At 35.0% G+C, this 13,523-nt stretch overlaps 1 protein-coding gene across 5 annotated transcripts in view; it reads left to right on the forward strand.

Annotated features, from left to right (window-relative positions):
* EXOC6 (exocyst complex component 6) overlaps nt 1–13,523 on the forward strand; it is a 237,637-nt gene that overhangs the window by 176,499 nt on the left and 47,615 nt on the right. For all 5 annotated transcript variants that reach the window (XM_069099242.1, XM_069099243.1, XM_069099246.1 and 2 more), the window contains one exon: nt 1,823–1,896. In XM_069099242.1, the coding sequence (XP_068955343.1) occupies nt 1,823–1,896 (74 nt within the window). The remainder of the gene's footprint in view (nt 1–1,822; nt 1,897–13,523) is intronic.

Here is a 13,523-nt window from a genome sequence, read left to right on the forward strand (position 1 = left end):
GAAGGGGAGTGCTGATATAATGTTAGAAGCGAGTAGCCATAGCTTATGATCTGAAAGAGAGTAGCTAGAAAAAATTATAAAAATAGTTCAAATAGCATGACAGCTGGTGACCACTTAATATAGGGAGCAAAACTTCAGTAGCTTCTGAGTTTCTTATTATGTTATAGTGTAGAGTGATATATTTATAATGTTGACCTTGACTAATCAAAAAATATTTTAAAAGACTAAATTATAAATGGATAAGTGTAATTCAGTTTAGAAAGATTCCTAACATTTTAATGTGGACTCGTAAAAATTAAGCCTTAGTTATTTGTTAAATTCCCTCATGTTGATCACTGTATTATTTTATGATGTATTGGAAAAGCAAGGTGTTGCTGTACTTTGATTTTTATTTTGTTGTTGTAGATTTTTTTTTACTGTTTTGTGTCGTCATGCTTGCTATGGTATCAGATCAGGTTCAGTCATGAGGGAATCTGATCCAAAGAGAGGGGATGAGGCTTTTCTCACACTCTGACTAGTTATACCTCCACTGTGGAATAGAAATTGGGGGAAAATCTCTTCTAGGTTTTCTCAAAAGGGGATAAACAGGGTCCCTTCTAGAAAACATATTCAATTGTATAGAATAGATATCAGTTATAGGGCAGCTATTTATTTTCCCTATCCCCCCCCCAAATTCTTAAAATACAAAAGATTTATTGTATCTTAAATATTTAAGTAATAATCTATCATATTCGTTATTATTTAAAATAATTATCCATCATGTCAGTTATACCAACTAACTTTTTAGAGCTGCTGAAAAGATGTTTTACATCTAATTTGTACCTATACTTTTGTAGCAACTCTCAAAGTCCAGACCTTCTGGCCAATTACGCATGGCTCTTTTTACCTCTAGGTTCAGAATGAACCTGTTGTTGGTCATTTTCTCCTCTTGAAAAGTGATATAGTAATAGGAAGCACCTCTTCCTGGGTCAGCTAGCACCCACTCAGAAGGGTAGACCTCTCAAATTCATGAGATTTTAGTAACTTCTGCTTTACTTAATTTTATTCAAATTTTAGTTGGTTTTAAGAAAACAAAGGCCTCAGATTTTACAAAAATAAGAATATACTCATAATTAAGTAAAGCAGAAGTTACTAAAATCTCAGTGTTGAAACTTTTAGTGCTATAGTAATTTTTAAAAGATATTTATGGAAACATGTTTGTTGCCTGCTTTGAAATCTTTTTTTAATCTTTGAAGTAGAACCATCATGCTTTTATGAGAAAATTTATTAAGAGATATGAACAGACATTCCTACTTAGTTCTGATTTTGTTGCTTACAACATTCTACCTGTTGTCTGCATATAAAGCTGCCTTTGTACCCTGGTGTCTGTCTTCTATTGCTATTTGACTAAAGGTGTTTTTTTAATAGAACATATGCTGTAACAAAAGCAGATTTAAAAAAATATTGACAGCCATGGAATTGGTACCATTTAAAAATGCTTCTATAATCATTCATTCACCTGAGGCCAAAGTTTAAAAAAACTCCCTATGATTGAAGTTATTATTTCTTTTGTACTTTGTCATATAACCTTTCTAAATATATGGTAAAAAAGATTATAGCAGATCAGAAGTTCTAAGTTATTAGAATGTTTGTGGTAATGGATGTGGAAAATATTCTGAAAGGTGGAAATTATTGGTTATAAACTGTTAACCTTCATATGAAATTGATAAACATAAAAATTAGAATACATTATAGCAGTATTTATGATGAATAGAAATTAATTTCGCTGTTAAATCTTCAAATATTTTAGTTATGTTGTTAATGTTGTTCTTTTTTCCCCCAGTGTTTGCTAGCTCTGAGCCTGTGCCAGGATTCCAAGGGGATACCCTGCAGTTAGCTTTCATTGACCTCAGACAAGTAAGATGCAATAATATGCCTTTCCTTTCCCCCCCTTTTTTCACTTTTGAATGTTCCTACAAGGTACATTTACTATGTGTATAATACTCATTTTAAAAGAAATATGTTTTCTTAGAGATTTTGTTACTGATTTAATTATTAGATGTGACTTTCTTTGTGCCTCCATCCTGTTAATATCCCATCATAATGAATTTTTATCAGTAGATATTTAGTTAACAACAAAATTATAAACAATAGTTTGACAGCTCGCTGGTAGAGGAAACTGATGCTACACCTACTTTAAGAAAGTTAGATGCTTAAGTTAACATGAAAGTTGACAAGTTTTAAGGAGGATAAGAATAACTGATTTAGGATCAACCTCCAAACCATTAAGATTTTATCATAAGTAGGATTAAATCCTACCATATGATCAATACATTGAGCTGCCTCCATGGATGGAGGAATACAGAAGAAGCACTAAGTTGTGCTGGTTGCTTTGAAAAAATTGAAGAACTTCCTGGAGGACATCTGTTACTCAGAAAGGTTGACTTGACCATCCAAATTAGAAAGTTAAAATGGATAAATATTTGTTGTTCAGATTATGACATACATGCATTTTGATAGACAATTTATAGAATTTGTCCATATATATATATATATATATATATATATATATATATATATCTAGGTCAGAGGGCATAGATGGACAGTGACTTGGGCCTTGAGTTGAACATGAAGAGGAAAGCAGACTGGATTACCTTCAGAAGATTCTTAAATTACCCCAATATTCTCATGGAAACAAAGGTCCATCTTTCTTAATACTAACATTTTATTGTTATTGTAGATCAGTGAGATATGGAATAGTCTCCAATGAACAAAAAATAATTATTACACAGAGGACAATGGAGAGGTTGCATGGTAGGTGTGAGGAGGCTTCAACATAAACACAGGGGAAATTTGAAGAATTGTAAAAATATAAGATTTCATGAGGGAAATTCTCATAAGAAGAAAAGATGAGCTGGTGAGAGCATTGTATGACAGGTGAACAACCAGGCGGCTTCACTGGTACTCTTTCATTGCTGGGAGAAAGCAAAAAAGGTCACCAAGATGTTTGTTGGGTGGACCTTCTTTGATGAATTTATAGGAGAACATGGATAATAGTGGCAGAAGATGGGTAGGCATGAATGAGTTGTGATCTTCATCACTGAAAGTAGCTTTCAGATTTATGAAATCACAGATCAAATTGAGTGACATAAAATACATAAAGTTTATTTCTATATATGGTCAGCTTTATATGTGTCAAACAGATACCCTCGGACGCTATGTGGCCCTTCACATTCCAAAATGCAATTCAAAACCAGATTAAAATGTAATTGGGACAAAATAAATTAAAATACAATAAAATGTAGCTAAAATTAGTATATGGTTTCCTAAGTCAGTATGTAGCCACAGGCATCCTTATGTGTACATAAGTTTAATAATAAGTTTAGTGATCCTTGTTTCTATTTAAGGATGACATAGTGATCTACCCAATTACCTATGACCATGACCTGGCATACCAGCCTATAGTAAAAATCCATGAATAATTTAGTTTGCTGATTTGGTCACCTCACTCTAGTCAAAGAAACAATGAAGGGAGTGAAGATATACCCATTCCAGCTGATGATCAGAAGAGTGTTCCTTATAGCAAGTTTTCCGAAGTGGGGAACAGGACCTCATCCTGGACCAAAGGAAATACCATTAGCATATTCTTAAAAATCATAATAGAGAAATTTCAATTAAAACAACCTGACACGTATCATATTAATAAAGATGATGAAAAAGGAAAATGACTGTTGTTAGAGGGACTTTCGGAAAATAGGCACAATGTTACATTAGTGGAGCTGTGAATTGGTTCAGTCATTCTGGAAAGCAATTTGGGATTATGCTCCCAAAAGTCACTAAGCTATGCATATCCTTTGGCCTAGTGATTCCATTACTAAACTTAAACCCTAAAGGGTTCAAAAAAAGAGGTTGTACAAAAATATTTATAGAGCTCTTTTTATAGTGGCAAAACCCTGGAAACTAGAAGAGTATCTTTCTTTTGGAGAATGCCTAAACAAATTATGGCATATGAATAATGAAATATTTTATTGTACAATAAGAAATTATGAAATGGACAGTTTTAGTGAGAATTGAGAAATCTTGTATGAACTGATACAGCATCAAGTGAGTAGAACTAGGAAATAACAAATAACAATCAGGAAATAACAACAAAATAACATTATAAAGAAAAACAACTATGAAGACTTGAGAACCCTGATCTATGTAATGATAAACCACAATTCCAGAGGACCAGAGATAAAGCATGCTACATAAATCTTAATTAACAGATAAGTGATAGATTCAAGATGTAGAATGAGATGTACATTTTTTAGACATAGCCAGAGGAAATTTGTTTTGCTTGACTTGATATTTGTTAGGAAGATTTTCTTATCTTTCTTTTTGTTCAGTGGGGGAGGGAAAGAGGAGAAGGAAGTGGAAAGGAGAGATAATTATTGCTTGTTAATTGAAAAAAAATTGTAAAATTAAATTAAAAAAAAAAGGGAATACTACTTAGGGGTACATTCTTCTCTCTCAGCTTTGCTAACTGGATTAAAGCCACCTTTAATCCATCCTTCCTCCCTAAGTTATATTTCCTTGTTTCAAGGAATGAGACTACATTACAACCCAACAGAAATATACAAAGTAGTTAAGAATGGTTCCCAGTGTGCGCAAGTAATCTGCACGCTGGAAATTTGAAATTGACTATGAAACATTTCTTCAGTTGTGTTTTTATTGTATCAGCTATATTCTGTATAAATAACATAGTATAGAATTTTCACAAGGGATTTGCAAAGTCAGGATTATGGATGTAGCTTATAAATACTTTTAAAAATGCTGCTTAAAATTAAAGAAGTTCTAACACCTGTATTTTATATTTGAATTAGTGATTATCGCAGTACTAAAATTCAGGTCCTTCTTTTTCTTTCTAAAACACATTGTACTTTCTATCCTTAGACAACATGTAATCTATTGTGATAGCTCACATCCATGTTATCATGTTATCATGGTTAACTTTGTGTCATTTTGGCTTTATTATCTGTTCAAGTATGTATATTCAGCCACTTGGGACTAAATGATTTCTTTTTCACATCTCTAATATTTTAATAAATCTTTAATGATTAGTGTTTATGACTATTATCTTTCTTGATTTTTATTGTCCAGGTAAGTGATTAATTAACAAAATATTAAATATATTCATGATAAGTGAAAAAGTCCTAAATTATTTTGTATGTAGAATTTTTATATGTGGTTTGCATAGAAATAGTGATCAAGATGTGAAACGTGATCAGATATGATGAGAAATATGCAATAGAAATTAATGGTATAGAATAACTGCATTTTAATTCACCAGTTTTGACAAGGTTTTAAGATCATTTCTCCTAATAGTTAATAATGAAATTTAATTGTAATCCCTCAGCATTTGTATTAGAAAATGAGAACAGGCAACTTTTTGTTTTTGGCAGATGGACCACTGTGGCCTAACTCTTTTAAAAAAAAAAAGAATCCTAGATTCAGAATGTTCAAAAAGTATTTTACTTTTACCTGTTTTGTTATAAAATAAATTTTTGAAAAATTAAGTTGTGAGATACTAAATGTTTAAACTGGTGAAAAATTGAAATATATGGAGGATTTAAATATGTTTATAGACTCTGCAGTTTCACTTATACTGTTATTCCCTGCTATTATGAGTGCTATTGCATAAATAAGAAATTGAGATTTTATAGTGATAGTATAGGTCCCTTATCTTTATATAAACAGTGCTTAATTTATTCTTTTAATGCCTTCAATTGAAGGGTTCTAACACCTGTATTTATCTTTTAATTGGATTTTTGCATCCTTCCCCTCTTACACCCCCCCCCACTTTCTAATCTGTGATACATTTCTGTGTTAATAGGATAGCTGACAGTTCTTTTCAAGTATACTTAGGAGAGCAAAAGAGGCTCTTCTCATGGTTTTTATGGGAGGGAGGTCATGCTTCTGTTTTTTAGTTTGAATTTGATACTGCTTCATGAATTGTGGGGTATGAAAGATAAGGAAGTAGGTCCAGTGGTCAAGTTTTACCTGCCCACCCGGACTTTGCCCTGAGGTCAAACTTCTGATATTTGCTGTTCTGAATAAAGGAGTTGATGACAAGTAGGGGCTGATACAAGAGAAAGTTAGAACCATATCAAAGCTTAAAGGCAAGAGAATTGGGACTCAATGAGAGACTGTAGCTAAAAGATGGATCAGCAGGACTGCCCTTTTAAAAAAAAAGGTGACCTGTGAATGAAAAGACTTTATCATCCTGCCAATCACGTGCTTGCTAATGGAAGCCAGTTATCTCAACATTTTAGGGCCCACTGTCCTAACAGGACAATGTGAAAGAGTAGCAAGTAAAGTTAAAAGTGGATTATTTAAATATACTTCCACCAAGGAAGTTTAAATGCGTGTTATTTTGAACATAATTTGTATTTTTGTGTAGATGGTTATTTTTTTTTTTATCAAATTGCCTACTTTTTAAAAAAGAACTTTTTTTCCCTTCCAGTAAAAATTCAAGACACTTATTTGATCAGAGCTCTGTTCTACTTACATATACTTACTTATGTTTTAGCCTCTCAAACTCAGACCAGCCAAGACTTTCCCAGGTACATTTTCTACATATGTCCTTCTTTCATATAGGTCTCAGATGAAGACTGTAGGTTTACTGTATTATCTATATGAAAGCCCTGTTATTTAAAAACAGATTTGTTTTGCGAAACTATATGCAGTTCAATTCAATAACCATTTATTAAGTGTTTATCATCTTCTAGGCATCAAAAATACAGAGACATAAAGTAGGGTCCCTGCCTTTAAAGAATTTGCATTCTGTTTGAAGGAAACAATATTTCATGGATAAGTAGTAAATACAAAATAAATATAAGGTAATTTATGAGAGGATAAGTAATTGTCCTCTTACTAGCAGTGGCTTTTGAGTTGAAACTTGAAGGGATTCCAAGAAGCAAAGATGAGAAGAAAGAAGAGAGTCCATACAAAGGTAGAAAGGAAGGAGATGGAATGTTATGTAGGGGTAGCAGTAAGTAGACTAATTTGGGTGGAATGTAGAATACGTGAAGGGGACTTGTGTGAAAACTGTCTGGAAGGATAGGCTAGAGCCAGGCTAGGAAAAGCTTTAAATGTCAGAAGAATGTGTATTTTATCCTGGAAGCAGTAGGGGACCACTGAAGTTTCACGAGGAGAGTGGCATGGTCAGCACAAGACATTGCAGTTTTGCAGCTGTATGAAAGACTAATTGTAGAGGGGAGAGAGAATGGAGGCAAGAGTACAAATTAGGAGGCTGTTAACAGTAGTCCAAGCAAGAGGTAAGGGGGGCCTAAACAGGGGTGTTGCCATGTGCATGAACAAAAGGGGATAGCTGTAATCAGTATTGTGGAGGAGAAATATGTTGGCAGTTGACTAGATGTGGGTAAAGATGAGAGTAAAGAGTTTAGAGTGAATCTGACATTGTGAACCTTAGTGACTGAAAGAATGGTGGTGACCTTAATAGAGATAGAAAAATTAAGAGAAGGAGGTTGAGTTTAGAGGGAAAGAGAATGAGTTCAGTTTGGGAACAAGTTGAGTTTACAGTGCCTGTTACAACCAGGTGGTAATTATGTAGCAGGCTTTTGGTAATGAAAGACTGGAACTCAGGAGAAAGATGAGGGCTGGATTTGGAGTCATGGACATATGATTAATAAGATTATATAGTGAGAGTAAGCTCAGAATAGAGCTCTGGGGTACATCCACAAATAAGGAGTAGGACATGGATATTGATCCTATAATGGAGAATGTGGAGGAGCTGTCAGACAGGTAGGAGAAGTAAGAATTTCATATAAAGATAGTTTATTAATAATTTTCCTATTTTAATATTCTCAAATTAAACTTTGTGCAAGTTCATTTTCCACTCCATTGCTTTTATTTCGGTATTTTGTGAGGCAATATAATTTGTAACATCCCATCATATATCTTTACATTATTTTGAAAATGAGCTTATATACAAAAATCAGCATCGCTTTTGCCTTCATATCTCTCAACTTGTCAAGGAGATAAAGTGTGTCCTGGATAATGTCTGGAATCTTTTGGTCTTACTGGTTTATTTTAAAGTACTATTTTATTTTTCCCCAGTTACATGCAAAGACAATTTTTAACACCTATTTCTTAAAAACATTGAGTTCCAAACTTTCTCTTTCAATCCCTCACAACTCCCTTCTCTGAGATAGTAAGCAATAGGTTGTACGTGTTCAGTCATGCAAAACACATTACCATAATGTGTTATGAAAGAAGACACAGACCAAAGGAAAAAAATAAAAAAAATTACAGAAAGTGAAAAATAGTATGCTTTAATCTGCATTCAGACTCCATCAGTTCTTTCTCTGGAAGGGGATAGCATTTTTCATTATGAGCCCTTTGGAATTGTCTTGGATCATTATGTCGCTGAGAATAACTAAGTCATTCATAGTTAATCATTGTACAGTATTGCTATTACTATGTACAGTGTTCTCCTGGTTCTGCTGACTTCACTCTGCATCAGTTCATATAAGTCTTTCCAGGTTTTTCTGAAATCCATTTTGGCCCTATTGTTACCAGTATTTGAAATAATTTAAACTAAATTAAGGAAGTGTAATATTGAGAGTCAGTGTCTTCATTTATTCATTTTCCATGTGTCAGAATCTATATTTTATTCAAATAAGTCTTAAATATGCTTTTTAAAAAATTTTGTATTAATATTGACCTTTGCTCTAATCAGCCTTTGTTCTGACTCTACATAGACAGCTTATCCTAAAATGTCTCCCATGTTGGCATCTAGTAGTTTCTCTTGGGCAAAAATCAATCAATGAATAAACACTTATTAAGTACTACTATGTGCCAGGCACTGTGCTAAACAATGAAGATACAAAAAGAGGCAAAATACAATCCCTGCCCCTTAGGGAGCTCATAGTCTAATGGGTGGGACAGTATGCAAACAGGATATACAAAGTAATTTATATGCCAGATAAATAGGAAATAATTTAACAGAAGGAAGGCACTAGAATTAAAAGGGGTTGGGGAAGACTTTTTTAAAAAATGGGATTCTAGTTGGGACTTAAAGGGAGCCAGGGAGGTCAGTAGTCAGAGTTGAAGGAGAGCATTTGAGGCATGGAGGACAGCCAGAGAAAATGCTTGTCTATGGAGAAGCCAGGAGGCCAGTGTCACTGGATCAAGGGATAGATGTTGGGGAGTAAGGTGTAAGAAGATTGGAAAGGTAGGAGAGGGCTAGGTTATGAAGGACTCTGAATACCAAATAGAGAATTTTGTATTTGATCCTGGAGGCAATAGGGAGACACTAGAATTTATTTGAGTGGGAGAGGTAACATAGACCTATGTTTTAGGAAAATTACTTTAGTAGCTGGATGGAGGATGGATTGGAGTGGGGAAAGACTTGAGGCAGGCAAACCCACTAGCAGGTGATTGCTGTAGTCCAGGTGAGATATACTACAGTGGTGGCAGTGTCAGAAGAGGGAAGGGAGTGTATTCAAGAGATGTTGCCAAGGTGAAATTGACAGACTTTGGCAATAGGTTGGATATAGGGCATAAGAGAGAGTGAGGAGTCCAGGATGATTGGGATGCCACCCATGACATCTTGAAATAGAAGCATCTGAGTCAGGGGTGGGGAACCTGCAGCCTTGACACCACATGTAGTTTTTTAGGTCCTTGGGTGCAGCCTTTTGACTGAGTCCGAGATTTACAGAACAAATCCTTTTACTAAGAGGATTTGTTCTGTGAAGTTTGGATTCAGTAAAAGGGCTGTACTTGAGAACCTAGATGGCCACATGTGGCCTCAAGGCCACAGGTTCTCCACTCCAATTCTGGGCTTATCCAACTACCGTGTTTCCCCGATAATAAGACCTATCCCGAAAATAAGCCCTCCCCTTACTGTGTAAGATTCCTCTAAAATAAGCCCTCCCCCGAAAATAAGCCCTATTGAGATTGTTACTGTAGTGAAGGTGATCCCCTGTGCTACACGCTACATTACGGTAGCCTCTGTATGCACCGCCCCTCCCCCCCGTGAAACGCACGCCGCGCTCCGAGCTGCATCCAATCAGAGCTGCAGCAGTGGGCGCGTCATCCTGTTCTTCCCCAGTGATTTGCTTATTGAATAAAGGTACATTTTTTTGTTCACATTTACCTGTTTATTAAAATTGCTGTCAATGTTCATTAAAATAAGCCCTCCCCTGAAAATAAGCCCTCTGGTGTTTTTCTGTCCAAAAAATTAATAAGACAGTGTCTTATTATCGGGGAAACACGGTATTTTATTCTCTTGTTCCTCATCTACTCTCTGATGTAGGCAAATAGGAGGGACCGTGTATTTAAAATAAGAAGAGCCAAACTGCTACAGAGTCCAGCTGTGAGGCTAAAGGGTAACAGAGGAAGAGTTTAATAATAACCTTAGTCAGGATTTCAGTGGAACCAGAAGCTAGAGATAGTAGTGATTATAGCCTAACAGCATCTAAGGGAGTGTAAGACACCACTCAATAGGAACAGTGCAAGGATACCCTGCAGCATCAGAGATGTGACTTGCATTTTTTGGAATGTGTGTGTGTCAACTACCAGTAGTACTTATGTGTGTGCCTTTCCAGTTATGAACTCTATGGGCTCTTCCCACTGATACTGTTTTCCACAAAGAGATCAAAGAGGAAACACACACACACACACACACACACACTATCTCCTAATAGCAAAGGACTGGAAACTAAAGTTGTGCCCATTAATTGGGGAATATATGAATATGATAGAATACTCATATGCTTTAAGAAATGAAAGGGGAGGTTGAGAGAAAGGTCAAAAGACTTGTATGAATTGATGCAGAATGAAATGAGCAGAACCAGGGGAATTTATATAACAAAAACATTGTAAAAATGAATAACCTTGAAAGACTTAAGATCTCATTATAACCATCCTTAATTCAATAAGATAATAGAATCTTCCTTCTTTCCCCTTTCTCCTCCCCCTTCTCAGATACAGAGTTGAGCAGGATAGATAATATATTACAGATTTAACATCCAGAATTATCTTAATTGGTTGGAATGATGAATTGAAAGAAAGAAGATAAAATATACCAGATAAATATAACATCTTCCATTAAGGCTCAGGAACTCAGTTACATACATAGAAGATATGAGAGATGTAACAACTGTTAATGTTAAAAAGATCTGGTAATTTTAATTGGTTACATAGCTCATATGGAGGAACAGAATGATGGGGCTATATCATTAGAAGTTTATTGCCCAGATTCTATGCTAGTGATATTGTAACATTTCTGAGTGTCACATTTTACGAGCAATATTGACAAACTTAGCAAAGTTTGGAGTAATGAGACTGGTAAAGGGTATAAAAACTGTCACATGCAGAATAGTAGTAAGAATTGGTTAAAGAGAGAAGACTTAAGGAGAACTTGACAGCTATCTTTAAACACTTAAGGAATTACCTATGAGAAATAGAGTGTTCCTCATTCTTCTTGGAGAAGGCAGAATTAGTCAAATGGGTTACAGATAGTTACAGGATAAGATTTGAGATCAATAGAAGATATTCAGTGAGGCAGTGCTGGTGCCAGTCATGGCAGGTGTCAAGTAACATAACATAATGGAGATATGTTTAACAGTTGCCACTGTCCAACAACAGAATGAGTTATTTCAGGGGAGACATATGTCTGGGGAAGGGAGAATTCATTGAGAGATCAGACTAGATAACCTCCATTGTCCATTTAAAATGCAAGATGCTGTGGTACTGTGATCATTATGAATCTATTTGAGAAAGCATATAGATGGTGGGAAGATCTGACACCATTGGGAATACCCTTCTCTTTGCTGATTACCTATTCACTTATTTTTGATATGATAGGAATTAACAACTCTCTTCTCTCCAATAACATGGAGGACCACCAAGCTTTGTTAGTGCTCTTCACTGCCTCCTCAGGTTATTCAGGCTTTATCATTCACCCTTCCCCAGAGATGCCTTGCATTCCCCTGGCACCATCATCTGATGTGCTTATGTAAACTAAGCATGACTGGGCTTTGCTTTTTGCCTTAGTTCACTTTAACCCCTTAGGACTTCCAGCAGAGACTGGCTCAAGGATGAGAAACTAAATAGTCAAGATTGTTAGATTTGTGTCTCATATGAGAGACTTTTTGCCTATAACAAACTATACCAAAATAAGACATGATTCATCTTGTTAGGGCAGGAGAAAGCAATAGAAGCACATTTAATAACTAAATAACCAATCTTTTAATTAGAGAAAAATTTATTATCACTATAATCTTTTAATTTTTTGGTTGCTGATGAACATTAGTTAGCTGGTGGACATTAAAAATTATATCCTTGACATCGTTATAAATAATGTGAAAATTTGAAGTTAGTTAAGGCATTTAAGTTAAAACTGATGAATTTTTGTCAAGTTTAAAGGCTATTTTAAATGAATCACAAACGAGTATATGTAGCATTAGATTATCCATACAAATGACGGCTTCAACACCATAGGTCTCTGATAGTAGAAATAGTTATTTCAGAAGCTATTGTGTAGCATATGAGCTGTTCTTATCCTACTGGATAAAAAAAATCAAAAACTTGAGATTGGGTGCTAACAACACACAACATACACACATACATGAATGTATATATGCATATGTAGCAGAAATTACTTTTGGAGTTTGGCATTGATCAGTCAAAGGAAGATAAATGCATACATTCATGAAAAAGTTTACTGCTTCTACCTTACTCCTTTCTACAACATTCCTTAACCTAGTGACTAGGAACCAGAAGTCATTTTTGTATGTTTTTGTGGCATATTCACAACTGTTTTGGATTTCCAGATTTCATGGGCTATGTTATTCAGAGTGTATAAGAAAACTCAATCCTGTTAAAAACTGTTTTGATCTCCTTGCCCAAATTCTGTCATTTATAGTTTTTATTATCTATAACTTGGTGACAACAGTATATATATTTAAAACAGTGGGATTTTCAAGGTAAAATCTTCGAAACCTACTCTTGCCATCATTGTTTTTACATTCACTAGACATGACAATCAGTGAGCATCTGTTAGGCATTTCTGTGTGTGATGCATTGTTTTAAGTTTGGGGAATACTGAAAAAGCTAAAAAAAAAAAGTATCTTACCCCAAGGAAATTATGTTCTAATGGGGTGATATGAAGGTAAATAGTTGCATACAAGTTACATACAGAGTAGATGAAGGATAACTTTCAAGAAGAAGGCTCTAGCAGTTGTGAGGTGGTGAAAGTAGGAAAGACCTCCTGGTGAAAATGTTCTTTGAGGTGAGTATTAGTGGAAGCCAGAAATTCTAAGATGTGGTGAGGAAAGGGAGCATTCAAGGCAATGGCAGCAAGCCAGTGAAAAAGTGATGAAAGGAGATGGGGTGTCATGGGTGAGAAATAGCAAGAAGGCCAGTGCTGTTGGATCGTGGAGTGCATGGAGGGGATTAAAGTATAAGATTACTGGAAATGTAGAAAGAAACCTGGGGTATGAAGGACTTTAAATGCTTAAAGAGGGCTTTATATT

Source organism: Petaurus breviceps, unplaced genomic scaffold (genome assembly GCF_028583685.1).
Source record: "Petaurus breviceps papuanus isolate PSGF00001 unplaced genomic scaffold, PetGlider_PUasm1.0 37, whole genome shotgun sequence".
Classification (NCBI taxonomy): Eukaryota; Metazoa; Chordata; class Mammalia; order Diprotodontia; family Petauridae; genus Petaurus; species Petaurus breviceps.